The sequence below is a fragment of the Podarcis gaigeae genome (assembly GCF_964106915.1).
Source record: "Podarcis gaigeae genome assembly, chromosome: 2".
NCBI lineage: Eukaryota > Metazoa > Chordata > Lepidosauria > Squamata > Lacertidae > Podarcis > Podarcis gaigeae.
Genome location: NC_139679.1, coordinates 45,222,783 through 45,242,576, shown reverse-complemented (window position 1 = coordinate 45,242,576; position 19,794 = coordinate 45,222,783). Strand labels below are relative to the sequence as shown.

Below are 19,794 nucleotides of genomic sequence, written 5' to 3'. Positions count from 1 at the left end.
TATTATTATTATTATTATTATTATTTCTACACTGCCCTTCATTCAAATATCACAGGGCGGTTTACAATATAAAAACACAAACCAGCTTCCAGTTTTCTGCCATGGCCGTTGGCTGCTTTCCCAGAATACTGGACCCCAATCGTGCAGGTTTTCAGGGTTAATATGGGGGTAATTGGCCCTGCCGACCCCCGCCCCAGGGTAGGGGTGGACTGGCCGTCACCCGCAGTTTGTCTGATAACTGCTGCTCGCTACAGAATGCGGGGGCAGGGATGCTGGGTGCAAGCACTGCATGAGTTGGCAATGCTCTAATGTCATCGCCGTGAACGGGAGATCCCTGTTTCCTAAAATCATTAAAATTTACACTAAGAAACAGGCGTGTTCTGGAAAGAAGGAGATAAAAAAGACCTGCTAAACAAAACAATCATTGGATACCAAGGTGTGGACTTGAAACGGACATTCATCACTGTGCTTTGATTTAAGTGGGGTGAGCGACTTTCTCTTTTATTTCTCATCTGCTACTTTGGTGAACCTCACCAAGAAAGAATTAATTACTCAAAAAGAATTTGGGAGGAACTGTTAAAATCAATTTGATATTTGGCTGCATAGCCATCTGCGGAGAGCCCCAAGGCAAAAATAATGATTTGATAAGAAGGAGGCTCAGGCTGAGAAATATGGCAGTTGCTGTGGCGGTTGTGATGCAGAAGGAAAATAAATGAACTCCCCTTAGGGGAAGCAAAATACATTCAATGGATTGGGAATATCTCATGCAAAAACTGCATTTTGCCTGCATGGACTATCTTTATACTTGGATTAAAGTGAAGGTGAATTTGTGGTTTGTGGCTCGCCCCCCCCCCCCATATATACCACAAAAATGTATAACAAAGTAACAAGCAGAAGAAAGTAGCAAATGGTGAATGATAAATTTGAGCAAAATCAGGTTCTTTTTCTTTCAAAGAAATGAGGGAAACTCTGATAATTTGAAGATGGAAGGGAAATGGTCAAGGACGGTGGTATTTGTCCAAACTAAATGTAGGGTGTGTATTACTCCTTTAATGCATAAGGCTCTGTAAGAAGCATTAAGTTTCAAAATTTGCATAAGGTTCTGTGGGTGAAGGAGACAGGAGGCTGGAATTTGTAACAGATGTTTCCCTGCCACTGTCCAAGAGCACCAGATCATGTCTGCAGCCACTTCTATCTAAGTATCTCTAAAGAGCGTGGGATACCATCAAGTTACCTGACAAAATTTTCAACTGAGCAGGGAGAGTTAGCGCCATCTCTGGAGATCTGGGACCATCTCTATACATCCAGGAAAACTGAAGGATGTGAAGATAAGCTGGAAAGCTCTTGGCTGCTTGGATGTGACCTACAGTGGCAGGAATCCTACAATAACAGCTGGCTGTAAACTTCAGTTGCTACAAAGGCTGAGGCTTGGAGTAAAATATATGTTGCTTCCCTCTTCCTCTCCGGACTAAAAAGCATTTGTGGTGGTGACTGTGAAAACTTTCACTTATTGTGCTAGATTTATTTACATCATATTCATTGTAGATTTATTTGGATTACATTGTCATTCTGATTCATGGACCTTTTATAAAGACTCAAGAGAAGTATATTAGGGCTCAGCCAAAAAGCCCACCACCTAATTTGCAAACTATTTTGGAAGCTGAAAAAGTAGAGGGAGGGCTTTTTAATGTTTCAGGGGAGTGGGGCTGTGGCCACTCTTCCCCCCAACAGTATCTCTAAGAACAATGCTATGTGATTAAGTATATCATTTGATATCGTCTTCCTGCTTCCAGTGCACCAGCAATAGAGCCTCTCTCAACACTGTGGAATAGACACAGATGGAGATAATCAGAAAATGATGGGGGAATTTCATTATCTGCATTCCTCTTCAGTTGGAAGAGGAACCAGGCTCTCACTCGCAGTTTGCCTGGTGGTATGGCACTCACTTCCCCATGGAATACGAGGGCAGGCAAAGACACTGGGTGCACAGAGCACTCTGGCTACTCCAACGCCCCCCACCCCTTTCCTGGAAGCAACGGGTTTTCCTGTTAATTGGATTCTAATTGGAGTAAACTACAGGTGCGTGCCAGAGATGATAAGATACTGCAAAAACAACCCAGCTACAAGGATGTAAAAGGTTTGGACTGAGAGTGGATACGATTCGGTGAGAGAGACGATAGAGGGAGGGTTTGCTTATTTAAAGTTTTTCTCTCCATTTTTGATACGGCAATCCTCCCTGGAATGCAAGTTTTATTTAAAAATATCTGAACAAGTGAGGATGGAAGAAATTGGAATATAAATGGAATTGAACAAAATTGGAACTGTGTGTGTGAGAGAAAGGAACTGAGAGGGAAGGGGGCGAGAAACCCTATGCTATGAAAATAAAGAGCAAAATCCACCCTAACCTCCATTATCCACTAAGGAATGTGTTCGATATGAAGAATGCTGTTGATATAGTGAGGCTGCTATTGGAATGATATTGGAAAATCAATAAAAATATTTTTAAAAATAAAAAAGTGTATCAGTTGATATCAACCCTGCAAAACTGGTAGCAGGAGGGGGAGTTGAAAATAAAAGGAAAGCAAAATATATCCCCTCCCTAATTTGAGCCAAAAGTAAACTATCAACTCAGGTTTTTGATGATATTATTAGAAATATTGTTAAGAACATAACCTCATTTTCTTTGTTTTAGAGTAAATTAAATTTGATGATTAATAATAATAATAATAATAATAATAATAATAATAATAATAATAATTTGTTATTTATACCCCGTCCATCTGGCTGGGTTTCCCCAGCCACTCCAACAAAATATTAAAATACAATAGTCTGTTAAACATTTAAAGCTTCCCTAAACAGGGCTGCCTTCAGATGTCTTCTAAAATATGTGAGTTCACATTTCTTTTCTAAAATGTGTGAATACAGCATAAGGCACTTTAGGACTCAGGGCCTGAACCATATTTTATTCTTCTTTTTAAACCTGACCCATTTTGGTGCTATGCATCTCACAGCATCTGTATTGCAAACGTACAAGGGACAAATCAGAAAGAGCAGACCACATGAGCTTTTCACCCTATATTTTGATGATGAACTGCTGTAGACACACCCCAAATGTGGTATTGTAAATGTAGGTTGGTTTTACATTTAATCAGCTCTTTCTCTTAGCTTGAACAGGAAGTAGTGGAGCCTCTCTACAAATGATGTATGCTTCTGTTATCACTGAGGAAAAAAATCTTAGCCATGCCAGCCTCTTGGCCTTTTTGCATCCTGATATATCCATTCAGTGCAACATAGGAGATCATTTTTCGGAATTTATGGCTTGGATTCCCACAACCTGCAACTTACAAGGAGTCTGAAAAGAAACAGGGGCAGTCTGCCATTCCTATAGTTGGCCCTTGGGGAAAACTCCACATGCAAGGAGCATCCCAAGCCAAGGGGAGAGCACACAGATTTGGAGTGTCCATGCTCTAGGAAGGCTTATGGCAGCACCGGAAGAGGGATTGTGATGAGGGAATGGGCAGGGGGGCCAAGTTGCCTATGTGTTGACAACTGTTTACAGACCAATCATGCAGCAAGCTTCAACAAGAGTCTTTTCCAGGAGAAGGGAATGAGCTGTGCTTTCTGCAGAAAGAGGTAAAAGAAAGAAAGCACTATGGCTCCCTAAAGAAACTTACGTGAAGGCAAACGCCACCAATGCTCCACTGACCACAATGAAATCCAGGATGTTCCACAGGTCCCGGAAATAAGCGCCTCGATGAAGGATCAGTCCTAAGTCAATCATCTAAAGAATTAACCAAAGCAAAGAAACACAGGGTTCTTGAGGCACTATGCATGGTTTTGATTACTATAATTTTGAGATCCCCAGTCCCCTAGTGTCAATTACTATTGTTTCCATAATTCCACTCTAATGACGGAGGTCAGTCTTGCTGGGCTCATTTTACAAAGTAGGAGATCAAGGCAAAAAAAAGGGGGTTGACTTGCATGAAAATGAAAATGCTAAGAACAGACCACAGGTGCAGCTCTAGTATTCATGGGCAATGCAGAAAATAGCAAACAAAAGATACTTCATGCCCAGTTCAAAGACTAAAATCTGGTTTTTATGAATCTTGAGAGCTGTGCTGGCAAAACACAGTCTGAAACACTATTTGTTTTTCTGGATGTGTTGTGCACACAATTTCCTCCATGACATAATCTCTCCCCACATGTTTAATGGTGCTGCTGTCACAGGAATCCTGACTGGGTAGAGATGGGATCTATGCAATACTGGAGTTATCAAACCCCACAGCACAGAATCCAGAGTGTATGAAAACATTCTGCAGCACATATACTACTGCTTGTAGGCAAATCTTTCACTATGCCACTCTGTAAAGCGTGCATTAAATTCAGAGCCACTTCAAATGCTACAGTAAAAGGATATCTAGCCTAGCATTTTTACTACGTATCAACCACACATTTTCTGTAATGTTAAAAGAGAAAAAATATATGCAGTCATGTGGGAAGCATGCACCTGGGAGCCTCAGAAGTGAATGCAGAGTGAGACTTGTCCCTTCTGGAACCCATTAAGCAGCTCACAAAGAACTGCTGAAATAAAAACAACTAATGCCTGGAAAAGCTCTTGCAGCCTAATGGAACATAGGAAGCTGCCTTATATTGGATCTGACCATTGTGGTCCATCTTGCTCAGTGTTGTTGATAATGACTGACAAGGTTTCAGTAACTCAGTCCTGTCTGGAAACACCAAGGACTGGACCTGGGGCATTCAATGCATGAGCTATGGCCCTTTCTCAGCTACAACCTTCCCCTGTATGATTCTAACCATGTTTACTCAGATAATTCCCATTGATTTTCAGCGAGACTTAGGGCTTATCCACACTTCCATTTGCCCTGCTGCTTTCTCCCAGGGAAACCTGTGATTTATCACTGAATCATAAATCAGGCTTTCCATGGATAGCTGTTTGTTTCGATTTAGCGCTAAAGCATGGGTTTTCCAGGGGAAAGTGGAAGGGCAAAGGCAAAACCACTCTGCCCTGTGCCTAGAAAGCATGGGGTGAGTGGAAAACCGCTCTGACCCATGCTTTATATTGGCATGGGACAAGTGGAAGCGAGGATGAATTGTGGTGGAAGTTAACCTATAAGGCGCTATGGTGTCATCTAGTGGTCCTCAGTTACAACTACAAGCAAATCCTCTGGCTTGAGAGAGTATATACAGAAATGGGAAGCCAGGAGGGGGAAAAGTATGCTTAGGGCTGTCAACCAAATGAAATATATTCCCCTCAGTAAGAGACCTGGGAGTTACGATAAGGGCATGGAGCAACCATTATGTCAGCAAACATGAAAGACAGTTGTAATAGACAGGTGAGTGAAAGAACAATTGACAGCAGGGGGATGTGATGGAATGCTAGCTAGAGTCAGAATGAATGGCAGGTCTAACAGTGTCCATTGTGAATGGCAGCTGAAAGAGTATGAGGAGTTGAGTAAAAATGGGGGAGGGAATTAGGTGTGTGAGTGTTAGAGAGGGAATGAATGAACGAACGAATAAACAAACAAAGGTATAGGTAATATATTAGGATAGTTCTAAAAGAGGGGGTTTACCCATTATGCCTGGTCAGGATAGAAAAAAAACTTATTTTTTATTCTTTATAAATTTACTAATTGTTCTGATACATTAAATGCTTTTTGTAATTATTTTGTCATTTTTCATACAGAATGGTTGACATAAGCACATACAAAATGCAGTAAGAATGATGAGTGTAACAAATAGAAATAGAAATAAAAGATGAGAATACAGAGGGGAGGGGAAATTTAATTAATGAAGGTGTTCTGGTCTGGGTGGATTCTAGGAATACCTCATTTTAGGAATAGTTAATAGTATCTCATGCTACCTATTTGCACAAACCAGCTTTTAGTCCAGATCTTGCTCTGTCTTAGCACTCAACTGAGCAGATCTTAGTTCCCAAGTGAAGTGAAAAAAGCCTGTCACATAATCAATCCGCGGTAGCCTCAAGAGAAGCCAGCAGTGTGAACTACGGCACACTTTAGCTTGTAAAGCTGCAGCATGAAAACACAATATTCTTCACTATAATAACCACATTTGGGGAATGCCTTGCTTTCTTAGGCGCAGTTCTGTGCCCTCAAGGAAATATGCTATCACATTTGAAGTTTTTGTAACTTTCTAGGAGGATACTTCACACAAATGGCTTCCTGGGTGAAAATGTTTCAGTTTAGCTCTGCTTTCAAGTGGCTAACATATTATACAGTGGGAACTCGGGTTACAAACTTAATTAGTTTCGGAGGTCCGTTCTTAACCTGAAACCATTCTTAACCTGAGGTACCACTTTAGCTAATGGGGCCTCCCGCTGCCGCCGTGCGATTTCTGTTCTCATCCTGGGGCAAAGTTCTTAACCTGAGGTGCTACTTCCGGGTTAGCAGAGTTTGTAACACAAAGTGTTTGTAACCTGAGGTGTTTGTAACCCGAGGTACCACTGTATATGAATTAGGCCCCAGATATCTGTCAATGTCACCATGCCTGTACATTTCCTCACCGGTGAATCTAAACTTGTGTGCATCTGTCTTAAGTGTTCAGTCAAGCCCCAGCAAAGGTCTGCTCTAGGCTGTCTCTTGTTTTTCTTACAATTCTGGTCATGGGGGCAACTGTTATTGTGGTTGCAGCATGCAGGAAGGGAAGGTTTATCCTTTCCCTTCCTAGCCACAACCGTCTCCTGAAAACTGCCCCCCTCCTCTACTACGATGCTTTTATACTATGCTTTATAACTGTAGTGGGGACATTTTTTGCGGGGAGGGAGTTATAGGTATGGAGGAAAGGGATAGATTTCCTCTCCGTGCATGGTGCAATCACATTAACAACCCACCCCATGGGCTATAATTAATTTAAGACAAAGAGATGTAGCTGCACACTGCACAATTAGCATAGCAGGTAGTTTAACTCTTAATTTGCTAGGGTTGCTGAAGAATTAGAGTGCTGGTTGTACAGGAGGCAGAGTGGCAGAGTTTAGTTTCTGAAAGCTCTGGTTTGAGGCACACATACCCTTACTTGTTCATAATTGTGTCCATGTATAACTGTTGTTTTTTTCTGAGGGGAAGAATGGTTTGGAAGTATTCAAATCCATATTGTATTTTGGCGGAGTAGTTAATCGTAACTGCTTAGAGATTTTTGAAATATTAAACAGTATATTCATTATAAGAAAGAAAGAAAGAGAGTATCTTATTTCTGAAATTTTCACCCGACCTGGGCAAGCTATGAAAGTTATGTGTGCCTGTTGGACTACTAAATGGGAAAGGGGCTGTGAAAAGGCTCTTTTGAGCAATTCCCCCAAGGGACATTTGTTTCTCATGCCCCCCAAATACTGATTCACAAACATTCAGCCCAGCTCTACTTCTGCCCTGCAGCTTCAAGTTCTCTGTTCCAAACACTACCAAAACGTCATGAGATCTCAGGCTCAAGCCCAGTTCCCCAATTACTAACCTTAACAACCATTTCAAAGGTGAAGACACCTGTGAAGACATAGTCAAAGTAACGGAGAACCTACAGGGAGAAATGACATAAAGGAATTAAAAATATAGTTCAGGTCTCACCACATCTCTGAAGTCATAAATCCTAACCAAACTCGTGACCAAGGCAGACCTTGGCTTCCATTTTGTCTCTAAACACAATATAGTCAGCAGCATGCAGGAGATAAAGTTCAAAGCAACAAATGACAGATTAAAGACTCTTATATTATCTAGAATCAATAAAGTAATCCATAGTGCATTCTGGTCAATTCTCCCTCTTTTATGCGATACTACAGCCTTACTGATCTGTAATGAGGGTCAGAATATCGAATTCTGTTTTACTCTACTACCATCTTATGGAGTTCCCATTGTAACAATGTTATCTGTGGAAGATGCTAACGGAAACATAAAAAGCATCTGCATGTGTAACATCCTATCTCCATGGGAGTTACAGCTGTCCTTTGGCTTCTGATGTTGCTGTTATAAAAGGGCTGATTTATAGGGGCATATAGTTAGAGTAGCAAAAACAAGGTTCTGTCATTACATGCACAAACATTTTATAGCTTATAAAAATAGCAACTGGTGGGCTAATGATTTGGAATTTGACATACACGATTTACCTGATGAGGTCTACAGAAGTGCCACAATTACACTGATCTCATACAACATATTGGAAAAACGAAAACAATAAACGCTAACAATAAACAAAACAACTCTCCCACCCCCTAACCATTATAAAAAATAATAATAACTCAACACTAACACATCCCTCCATGGCCCAAAGATCATTCATATTAACTAGGTTGTATTTTGTTTTTGTTTAATCTCCCCACTTTGCCCAGAAACCTTGTGGCAAGGCCAGTTGATGTAAATCAGTGTGTGTGTGTGTGGGGGTGTCCTCCAGTGATAGTTCAGTATCTCTCCTCCAGTTTTAGGGAGCAGCAGCAAAAGCAGAGCAAAAATTTGCCTCCTCTGCAGTCGTCCTGGCCGCTTGCTCCAATCCTGCTGTTGAGGAGGCAGCAGCCATTTTGTATTAGGCCACCACCCTGGCAGCAGCCATTTTGTGACTGGTGCCCTCAACACCTTCACAAAATTCCAAATATGTCCCCAGATGCAAAGAACTTGATGACCACTGGATTAAACAAACGTCACGTGTTTCACAAGATTACAAACACTCCAAGTATCCCTATTTTCCAGGGACATCCCTGATTTACACAAGCTGTTCCAGTTTCTGATTTGATCCTGGAATGTCCCATTTTTCCTTAGGATATCCCTATTTTCACTGGAGGGTATGGAGTTATCCACCCCCCGAGCTGTCTCAAGGAAATCCTGTATAGGGAATTTTTTAAAAAAATGTTTAATTATTATTTTTATATATGTTGGAAGCTGCCCAAAGTGTCTGGGGCAACCCAGTAAGATGTGTGGGGTACAAATGGTAAAATCATCATTATGGAATGGGACGTCCCTATTTTCATTGGAGAAATGTTGGAGGGTATGAGATTACACTGCCACAGTTGCTATCTATAGGAGAGAAAGAGCGTGGGGATGAGTTTTCTGATTGAGAGGAAAGGAGTGGCTCGGGAATCAATTGAACAGGAATTTATTGGAGGGGAATGGGGACAGGGGTGTCTTGGTGGTCATTTTGTGATTAGGCAGGCTCAGCTATGGCAGCCATGTTGTGCTGTTATTGATACAGGCTCCAAAATGTTGTTTTTGCTGAGAACTGGATTTTTTTTTGGTGAACAGCCAGCAATAGTATATATTTTTTTTAAACATATAGGTACTGTACAAAGTCCCTTTAGGCCAATGGAAGCTGTTTACCACAGAGGTCAAGCATGTCCAGCACTGTTCTCATGTGGGGGAGGGCAGCAGTTAAGTGACAACTGAAGCAGTATGGAGGTAATTTCTGAGGCCTTAGAGAGTTAGTTTGCCAGAAGGTAGGGAAGTAAAACAATGAGGTATACTGTAAGCCTATGCAAGATCACTCAGAACAGCAAATCTTTCTAAACGTAGAAGAGGCACAACTATCCTGTTAAGTTGTGGGTGAACATATCAGACGACACAGTGATTCTTCAGACAGCTCTTGTTTATTCACAGGCCAGAACAGAACTGAACTGAAGGGTTCAGCCAACCTGCTTATAGAGAGCTCAACTACAAAGCAACAGTAACAACTTTCTGTAACTATCCAATCACTGAACGTCACTTTCAATTCCTTATTTGCATATGAGGACCTGAGTGAAAACTATCTACAGTATCCCCCTGCTGGCCCAGGGTGAGAACTTCAGTACATTAACATATCCATTTGCACACACTGCACAGTTAAAGATAAATCTGGGTGTGGGTGGGAGAGAGAGAGAGCGAGCGTGTTTAACAGATCCTGAAAGAGCAGGAGCATAGACTATCCTGAGGGCAGCATGCCCCTGTCAATTGGTTTGTAGGTTCGACAGATCCAGGTCAGATTTGTCTATGATAGCCTACTGAACATAATGGTACCTAAAGTCTTCATTTTCTTTCTTTTTTACTTTGAAAATAAGATGCCATGTGGTTAGCAGTTTAAAATTGTCAGGCTCTAGACCAAGCTTTGTAACACTGCGAGTTGCATTTCAGTTTGCTAAATACTGTACATTCTTCATAACAGGCTGCAGTGCAGTGTAAAGTTCAGAGTATGAATGAAAGTGCATAATGGAGAACTGCCAATTATATCCAACAATTAATAGTTACAAAACAACTACTTTCATGTTTAGCAGACTCCAGTATTTTAATACATTTTCTTTTAAAAACCTGTGAAATTAAATCATAAAACCTGCTGGTTTAAGATTAGAGTTAGGGCTGTCTCATGTTGACTCAAGCTCTGCAAAGCTGGGAAATTGGAAGCTAAGGCTGATGCCTTAACAGATGAACCTCAACAGGAATGATGTTGTGTGGTGTACAAATTGCGCTTGCTTACAAGTTATTCCCCATGCACATAGACTTTTCCTTGGTCATTCAGGCCCAAATCCATATGGGGAGTTTGGAAGTCCTGTGTACAGCAAAGATGCCTAATGCTGTCCTGTAGTGCCTTATGAAGCAATTGAATTCCCTCTTTCAGAACACAACTGCTTTGCCTCAGATTGCACCCTCTGAATATCACTTTGCAAAAGAAAATATGTGTGGACTAAGATTTGTAAGCTCCCTTATCTAACTTGATATTCTCTGTAAGTTCCCATGAGAGCTTTTTTAGAGGGGAAGAGGCACTGGCCTACATATGCACTGAAATATAAATAATTAAGCAACCCGTTCCTTTTCTTGTTGCCTCTTTAAAATCTATGAAACGGCTGGGTTATTTCCAAAACTTGCTTTACTGTTTTTGGTATAATCTTCCGTCGTAATGGTGACAGGAAAGAGGTCTACACGCCCAATGCCCCAAGTCATTGGTAGCAGTACTGTACCAGTTTCACCCCTAGTGCATCAGAGGATTTTCCACTCAGCTACTCCTTAACCCATCCTGCTAGCTATGATATAAGCCACAAACTGACATGAGTCCTCTAGCAATATATTAAGGGCCATATGCTTCATAAGGCAACACAGGACAAGGACAACATCTTAACTTTGATCTTAAACTAGCAGGGTTTTTTTAAATCACTGAATATTTGCCTATATGTAAAGTTTTTTTTCCAATTTTGTGCAGGAAAATTCCACAAACAAAAATAAGCCAAAATTGTTTTGGTATCCACATTAGACAGTCTGAAAGAAAAGGGGGAAATCACCAGGGTGCATGAAGATGCCATGTAGTCAATAAGTTGCAGACTTCACAGCTCATTAAACACAGGAAATAGAAATAAAAACAAAATTCAACCATTAAGATATGTCCAAATCATGTTAATACCTCCCTTGACATGACCTTTAACAGGTTTTACTCTTTGCTTTGGTAGTGAAGATGGCCTTCACTTCTGCCAGTTACATGCTATCTTACTGGGTATTAATAGTCCCAAATGTACATAGTTCAGTCTCTTCCTGGTCCATATCAATTTTTGTTTGTTTTCATCCATATCTGTTGACACATCTTTTGACCTGTTTCCACATTAATCAGTGATCTTTGAATCCACACTAGAAGTTGTATTTAAATACATAGAGTGGTATGGTATTCAACTAAGTTTTACTCAAGAGTAGACCCCCTGAAATTAATAGACATAACAGTCATGCTTATTTTATTTTAATGGGTCTACTTTGAGTAAAACTTATTTTATGTCAAAATTACATGTTTATATGTACTTTACTCTAAAATGCTCATTGTAATGCATTTTGGTGCATCATTGAGCCAAGAGCTACATTGCACTATTTGGAAAAGTGTGAAACCTAAAGGACAATTATGTTTCAGTCCACACATTAGGCCTGCAGGTATGTATCAGGTCAGTTTGCACCAGAATGTACAGAAACTGAACTCCTTTAGCATCCTAAGATGTATGACACTGGTGCTGGATGACCACCCTGGGCCAGGTTATTCTTATGTTCAGCTAGCATAAAGCTGGGGAGGGGGTGCTTTGGTTATTGGGATGTATTCTATTGATTTTATCCTCATCCCAGCACAAAGGTTTCTTATTACTGCATGAAACAGAGAAGCCCAGTAGAGGCCCTCCCTCCTGCCCATCCCTAGTGGAGATGCTGCTCTAATTATTTCACTCATTTTTCCGTAGGGATATCTCATGGGACCTGTCCAGCGAAGCTCTTGAAAAAGAAAGTGCACTGTAAGCTGGTAGCAGAGCCAGGCTGTGATTTATCTCTTTCTCTTCCTTTATACCACTACACCTCCCTCCTAACCTATTTAAATCCCAGCTGCTTTTCTCAGAAAGTCAGAGACTGCAAGAGGGATTTTTGATTTTCACATATAATATTATAAGATCAGTAGTGTTAATAACAATCCAACCCCAAATATTATTTTTTACAATATTCTCTAAGGACTGGCTAATACCAGACATAAGGCTTCTATATGCGTGACAATTTCCCTATATGAAAATCACCTCAGTGTAGAAAAAACTGTACACCATCACGTGCAACCAACTCACATGTGTCTATTTGGCTGCATGCACACATTGAAATAGACATCTGAACCCATGTCTGATATGAGGATATACAAGATTTTGCCTACAAAGAGCAATATCTATGTAGAAAAATCATTAATGTATGAAGCTGTCCATAAGGTCTTGGAAAACATAAGACAAAGGGTTTCTGTCAGATGCTGATGGTGGTTGCTCGTGAGTAACCAGGCAGGACTCCAACCTGTCTTTTACAGGTTTTATTGTGCAAACTATTTACAGTGCAGATCTACAAAGTTCATGTCCATCTTAGTCACTTGCAGAATACGGGAGTGGCCCCTTCCGGCTTCTCCCCCAACATAAGAACTTCAGCACCCCAAGCCTCTTCCTTCCCTCCTTGCGTTTCACCCCTCTGCGCAAGCTGGGCAACGGAAGTGGCGTGCGTCCCTCCTGGCCAGCTCCCCGAGGTGAGGCGCTGGGGCTCTCAGCAGCATCCTCGAGCCCTTTCCTCACTTGGCTGGCCCCTTCCCTCTCTTCTCCACTGGAGAAGAGAGGGAAGGGGCCAGTTCCCACCACTGGAAGAGGAACTGCTCCTCAGAAGTTTCGGAGGCTCTCTGTATTCTAACGGCCCTCCTGCCTCCCTCCCCTGTTCCAATGGCAGTCCCCTGACAGGTTTCTCTCTCAAAGGCCCATTGCCAACATTTCACTCACTGGGGCCAGTGAAGTTTATGAATTTGACAGCTGACATGACACTGGTAAGTCGCCCTAGTATGGTTGTCTATCAGATTATCTCAATCAGTTAGAAAGCTGGACAGCGGCAGGAAGGACAGAAAAGAAGCAAGATGCACCTAAGTTCCAATACGATCTTGAGTTCTAGTTCCCATTCCTTCCTTCCAAGCTCTATCCATATTCAATCAAAGTTTGGAATGCATGGTAAAGTGATCACAAAGCCATGCAATCATATACTGAGTTCTATGTGGCTCTACTGAAAACCATACCAATTGGATCATAGGCTCGGACAGTCAGTACAGCTCCTAGCTGGTCACCAATCCCAGATGTAGACAGAACATGCAGCAGGCTAATACAATATGGATCTTACAAGGACACTAGTATGAGGTGCTATATAGCTGAGGACCATCTGACATCTACACATACCAAGAACTCCCATATAAAGTGTGGAATTAAGGGAGCAACAGTAGGTAGGCAACCCGGTCAGATGAGCAGGGTACAAATAATATATTTTTTATTTCTATTACTAAAGGAGGAGAGACAGAGCTAAAGGCTGGACCAGCAGAGATGTGGAAGGTACTTATGCTAACTGACCAGGAGTTCCTTTTATTCCACCAGACCTCCCTGGTTTACTTTTTGATGGAACTCCCATACAGCAGCCTCCCAAATGTCCTTACTGGGTCACTGTCCAGCTTTGCTCCTGGCCAGTCCCATCAAACTAGACCATGGTGAGGAATCACACACACTTCCATTCAGGCAAGAAAGGGGAACCACAGTTCAAGTACACATACCAGCCAGGCAAAAGCATTTGAGGAGGGAGTGCAGCCAGTGAGTGGGGAGGCCTACAGAGTGGGCATGGCCTAGGGAGGGTCCTAAAGGCCAACTACAGAGGCCTGGAGGACCACATTCAGCCCCAAGCTTGAGATTCCCTGCTCGTGAACTCGATTTTGTAGCAAAGCATGGCTACAACATCCAATGATGAGGAGAATACTTGTTTCTATAGCAAGATGTCTCACTGCCTAGAGACATTTTGATCAGGCCATAGTCGTACCCATCAAGGCTAACTTAGAGACATAGTCTTCCCCATCTAAACGGTGGGCCTTCCAGAGCTGGCCATATCTATTTTGGTATCCTATGATTCATCTTCAAAGTCAGAGGAGAGCAGGAGCTGCAATGGAGATTCACGGATAAAAGTAAAGGAACACAGGAAGGACTTACATTGTTACGGGGAGCACTTGGCTGCACAGGATCTTCAGCAGCCAAAGCAATGCTGCTCATGGCAATCACCATCAGGATGCAGATTTCAAAGTAGCGCAGGTTGACAATGTAATGACAGAGCCGCCGAAACCTAGTACCAATAGGCAAAAGCATATTCTGTGGAAGGGTATCACAAGTGCTGAGCAAATGGCTACATTTCTCCTACTGAATCAGATAAAGTATTTATTTTGGAGCTGAGTGAGAATTACTCAGAATATATATTTTTTAGAAAAATTCCCACTGTATTTTTTTATTGCTGGAAAAAGACCACTTTCTCCCCCAGAGAAATTCAGTGAAAAATAGTGATGCCTATTTCACTGCCACTTAAGTTCTCCACAAGCAGGAGTGGAGACTTTTGAGAGGGTGCCAATATATATTAGGTTCTGGTGCATAAGCCAACCTTAATATCTCTGAGCCTAGTTGTGGATCAGTCTCATGAATCCAACCAGCATGATCCTTCTCATTCTCTGCCCAAGTTCACAAAAAATGACATATTCAACCTAAATCAGAACCCCAAAGACTCAGTCTCTGCAAATAAGCAGTCCTCCTTCATCCTCTGAATGAATCCTTGGCATAATCCAGCCAAGTATCCAATTTTCACACACTCTAACCATTTGTGAACTATGGTATCAGGTTCCCAGCTACCTTTCAGTCCATAATGGAGCAACACTTACGGGTTAGTGGTTGAGAGAATGAACATAGAGCTGTATGGTGGCATAGGCTTGGGTCCCTCCCCTCCATCATCTTCTTCCTCCTCCTTTTTTTCTTCCTCCTTCTTGGGCAGAGGTTCAGGGTTGGCATTCTTATTGACTGGTGAATAGGTGGAGAAAAATAAAAGTGATCAGCCTTGATATGTTCCCTCTCTCAGTCCTCCCAGTACCATTTTAGCAAAAGTTGATCCAGTCAGTTCTGCATATGCAGAAACTTATGTTGGGTAGTTTTTTGGGGGGAGTTGGGGAACAAGTTAAGGACAAATATGGAGACCAGGATGTTGGATACTCTACATATAGAAACAGGTTTTGTTTTTGTTTTTTTACTGGTACACTGCATATGCCTACAGAAAACACGAAGTATACAAAGTAGATATTGACACCCAATTCTGGGATGCAAAAATGTCTGCACAAAGGTTTGCAGGACTCAGACAGATGCATGACAACTTGTGTATGGAAATGCTCCAGTACAGTCAGAAAGATAAAGCCTCTTAAACCATAGCACACACCAACCTGGACAATATGTGTAGCAGGCCAGCAGTATCCCCAATATTTTATTCTTTTATTTACTCAATTTACCATGCCATAAATATTTAAGATAATTTACAACTAAAAGCCCTTAATATATAAAGATGCAACAGATTTAAATTAAAAAGATCTTTCCTAGGTGTAAAGTGTGTACATTCTGCTCTGTGCAATGAAGTCCTCAGCAATTCAGAATATGGTGGCTTGTCATACTTATCATGTAACAGTTGCTGTAGTCTTAGTTTCCTCTGACAGGTTTATATACACTCAGCATGAAAGAGACAACAAATCTTCAGGATATCCAAGGGAACACAGATACAGACACATAGAAATTCAGCAGCTAAGAGGCACATGCAGATGCATGTCAGTACAACTGTGACAGGAACAGAACCAACTCACACTCAGAACATCAGTCCACTTACATAGCCATTGGGCTAGACACAAACATGACCTGGAGTAACATAGCTGATGGTACAGCCATTAGACTAATACAAGAAAATAGGTAGAACTAACCACAAACACCATTATGTGAGTGTTCTACAAACTCATTTTGTCTCTTTTATTGCCTGTGATGGTTACCCTATTTTTCGCACCATAGGACGCACCTTGTTTTAGAGAGGGGAGAACAAGAAAAAAAAAATTCTCCCCCTCTCTGCCCAGCGCCCCTTCAGCGAAGCGGCAGGTGGCGCTGCGCAGAGAGGGGGAGAATTTTCCCCCTCTAAAACAAGGTGCCGTTTAAGGTGCGTTCAGACGGCTACCTTGGAAGCCTGGAGAGCGAGAGGGGTTGGTGTGCACCGACCCCTCTTGCTCTCCAGGCTTCAGGTTCCTTTTGACCTGCTCTTTGGGGCTGGCGGGGGGAAGCCCACCACCAGCCCCAAAGAGCAGGTCAGGGAGAGGCGGAAAGGCGCAGCGGAGAGGCTCCTGCCATAGCCGCGCGTCACCTCTCCAGCCGGGAGAGGGTCGCGGGGCTATGGCGTCTTCGCTCCATAGGATGCACACACATTTCCCCTTCATTTTTGAAGGAGAAAAAGTGCGTCCTATAGAGCGAAAAATATGGTACTTCCTCCTGCCTTCCACGCAAACAAAACAAAGCCTTCTCTATCCTTTCCTCTCATGAAATTCCATCCAACTTGCATCTCAAACATGTGCCTATAATTCTTATGCCTCATATCCATGTTGTCTGGCTCTAGCCCTACAGACACAGTTCACTCAGTGCTCACCTTGCATGATAGCATTGTTGATTGGTGGTGGAAAGGTGGGTGGGATTTCCACCACAGTGTGCTCTGTTTTCTTGGCAGTTTTGGGTGGATTGTTCTGGGTAGTGGGATTAGTGACAATGAGGCTGTTCTCTGGGTTTTTAGGGGGTCCAGGGCTGGATGGATTGCCAGGATTATTGGGGGTCCGGCGACTGGTAGAGTTCTGAGAGTTGGGGAGTGGTTGGTCCAAGGGAACAGGTGGGTTTGGGGGCAGGTGGCTTGGTGTGGAATTTGAGTGGCTGCCTCCTTTGGTAGGATTCTGAGGGTGGCTGATGGGATGTTGGTTTGAGGTCTCATTGGTTGCCAGCTTATTGTTCTTCATGTTGTCAATATCCTCAGCCACTGGGGGCTCCAAACGCCCCATATCCTGTTGGATTGGCCGTGTGGTGGATAGGTTTGGTGCAGGTGGAAGGCCAGAGCCTTGGTTCTCTCTGTATAATTAAAAAGAAAAAGTTTGATCACTGGTCGAAATATTTATATCAATGGGTCACTGAAATGCAACTAGCACAATAGCAAGTGGGGTTTGAAACTGCCTGCTCACGTTACAATTGCTTCATTCTAGCACAAGCATTACCTACACTCTCCACTTCTAAAGCTGCATCATCATTACCCACATGACATTGCCTTAACCCTCTAGAGCCAGACTATCTTCCTATGTGCACAAAATGCAGCTGTATTAGTCAAATTGTCCATCATTTCAGCTATTAATCTTACTCCATCTTAACTGCCTCCAGTCCACCTTCAACCAAGTTCCCTGATGGCTATTGGCTCAATACAGCAATAGGCCAGCAGGACGGCAGGTTTAGCAAAAGAACCTTGCTTATTTTGATCATATCCACACATGTACTAAAGGGTTAGAATCTAAACTCTCTTTCCAGAGAGGCAGATGACCTAGTCACTAATAATTTCCTCACTAGATATTCTTTACCACCTTGTGGGTTCTGAGCTGGTCTTGCTTCAGCAACATGAGCATCTGAATGTGAGGTTCCTAACTCTATACTGATGTCAAACAGCCTAGTAATATTCAAAGGCAAATTGGTGTTCTGAAGGGAATGGGTGCTATGAGGGAACCAGGCTCCATTGCTTCTGAGGAGTCTCCTTTCTATCCCTACTTACTTCCTGCGCCGGTGCCGTCGCTCCTTTCCATCAGCTTCATAGGTGGACTGTGCAGTATGTCGGTGCCGTCGGCGCCTTTCTCCATCAGGCTGCTCCCCATCCACATCACCGCGTGCAGGCCTGCTCCCCTCACGATGCCGTGGCCTGCGCTCAGCTTTGCTTGTCTCCTCCCCCCCTCCCTCATCTGGTGCCCGGCGGTGAGGCCGATGCCGCCGGTGCTCCCGGTCACCATCGCCTGTACGAGGTGACCCACTTCGGCTCTCTTTGCTGCCTCGGTGCCGGCGGTGGGGGTCCAAGGCCTTGATTCGCTGTGAGTCACAGTCACCACGGTAACCACGCTCAAGGATGGCATTGTGCTCCTTGCTAGAATAGTCAATCTCATGGTATCCACTTTCCTGGTTAAAATCAATTTCCTTGCTGCTGCTCCGTGGGCGTCGTGGCTCCATGCTCCCTGAGTCAGGGCGCTCATATATGTGGGGGTCTCGGGGGTGCTCATGGTAGCGAGGTGGCTTTCTCAGGAACTCTTCAGGCCGCTGTTGTCCAAAGTGGGGGTCCAAGGGTGGCTCACTGGGACGTGTCTTGTTAGTGTTGTTATTTCGATTCTCCTGAGGATCTACCACTAGTGGCCGGTCTAAGTGGGTTTTCATATCTGGTCGCATTTGGCGGGCAAATGTGACCTTCCAGCGATCCTCAGGGTCCAGTTCATTGTATAGTGCCTCCCGGCTTGCCAACAAGTTTTGCTTCCGCATCTCAGTTGTCCGTTGCTCCCACACTGATTTAGCGCCCTTCTGGTTCTTTTGCTGCTCTTTCCTGAAGACAAAACAGAAACAGTTTCTTGAAATGCACCTTTAGCTTTAGCACTCCTGCCTAAACCAAGACCATCTCACGCACCATCCTCAAGGACGCCAATTTTCCTGCTCTGGTTCTTACTTTCTGGCGTTCCTATTAAATCAATCTGTATCCAGCCAATTAATCATTCCTTTCAGATGCAGTCAGGCTATGCCTGCAGAGTATAATGCAATCCAAAGAACTGTGAAGTTGTAAAAGATCCTAGAGTAAAATTCTCCACTTATATGTGCTGTTGGCAAAGCTGGAAGCAGCACGGAAGCCCAAAGGAAGAATTTGGTTTACATGCTGCTTCTGGCATGGACAGGAATGAATGTTGCACATTAATCCAGATGTGTGCAGACATGACTAGGCCCAGCTGCTGACACTACAGCTCTTCTTCCTGATTCAGCAAACGGCAGGTTAAAACAGAACAGCAACTGTGGCTGAACATCTTTCCTAGCACTTACTTTGGCCATTTACTCTTCCCTAGCTATTCTATCACCACCACAGATGCCATATTGATTCCTCTCTAGGAAATGTTGGAAGGTCAGGTTGGACTTAGGCAGCTATTCATTATTCATACAGACTTTACTCCTACTACTTTTACTTGCAAAAACCCCTATTAGAAGATGCACAAACTAGAGTAATTTGGGTCACAGTTTGTATTCCTGCCTCATTTCTCTTTATAGTGTTCTCTTTGGACATGCAAGAAGCCAGCACTTTCTGATAGAAGGCTAGGGCTGGTGAGGGCCAACTTCTCCTTCCATAAGCAAGTGTTCCTCACAGTTTACAGGACCCAAACTGTTCCTACTCGCCCCCCAGTGGGAAACTTTTACTGAGATCCAGAGCTACA

General features: G+C 43.0%; 1 protein-coding gene across 5 annotated transcripts in view; it reads right to left on the bottom strand.

The window, feature by feature from the left end:
• CACNA1A (calcium voltage-gated channel subunit alpha1 A) overlaps nucleotides 1-19,794 on the bottom strand; it is a 259,247-nt gene that overhangs the window by 83,877 nt on the left and 155,576 nt on the right. For all 5 annotated transcript variants that reach the window (XM_083717889.1, XM_083717890.1, XM_083717887.1 and 2 more), the window contains 6 exons: nucleotides 18,114-18,923; nucleotides 16,962-17,428; nucleotides 15,181-15,316; nucleotides 14,468-14,597; nucleotides 7,483-7,542; nucleotides 3,675-3,781 (listed from right to left, as the gene is read on the bottom strand). In XM_083717889.1, coding sequence (XP_083574015.1) covers nucleotides 3,675-3,781; nucleotides 7,483-7,542; nucleotides 14,468-14,597; nucleotides 15,181-15,316; nucleotides 16,962-17,428; nucleotides 18,114-18,923 — 1,710 coding nt within the window. The remainder of the gene's footprint in view (nucleotides 1-3,674; nucleotides 3,782-7,482; nucleotides 7,543-14,467; nucleotides 14,598-15,180; nucleotides 15,317-16,961; nucleotides 17,429-18,113; nucleotides 18,924-19,794) is intronic.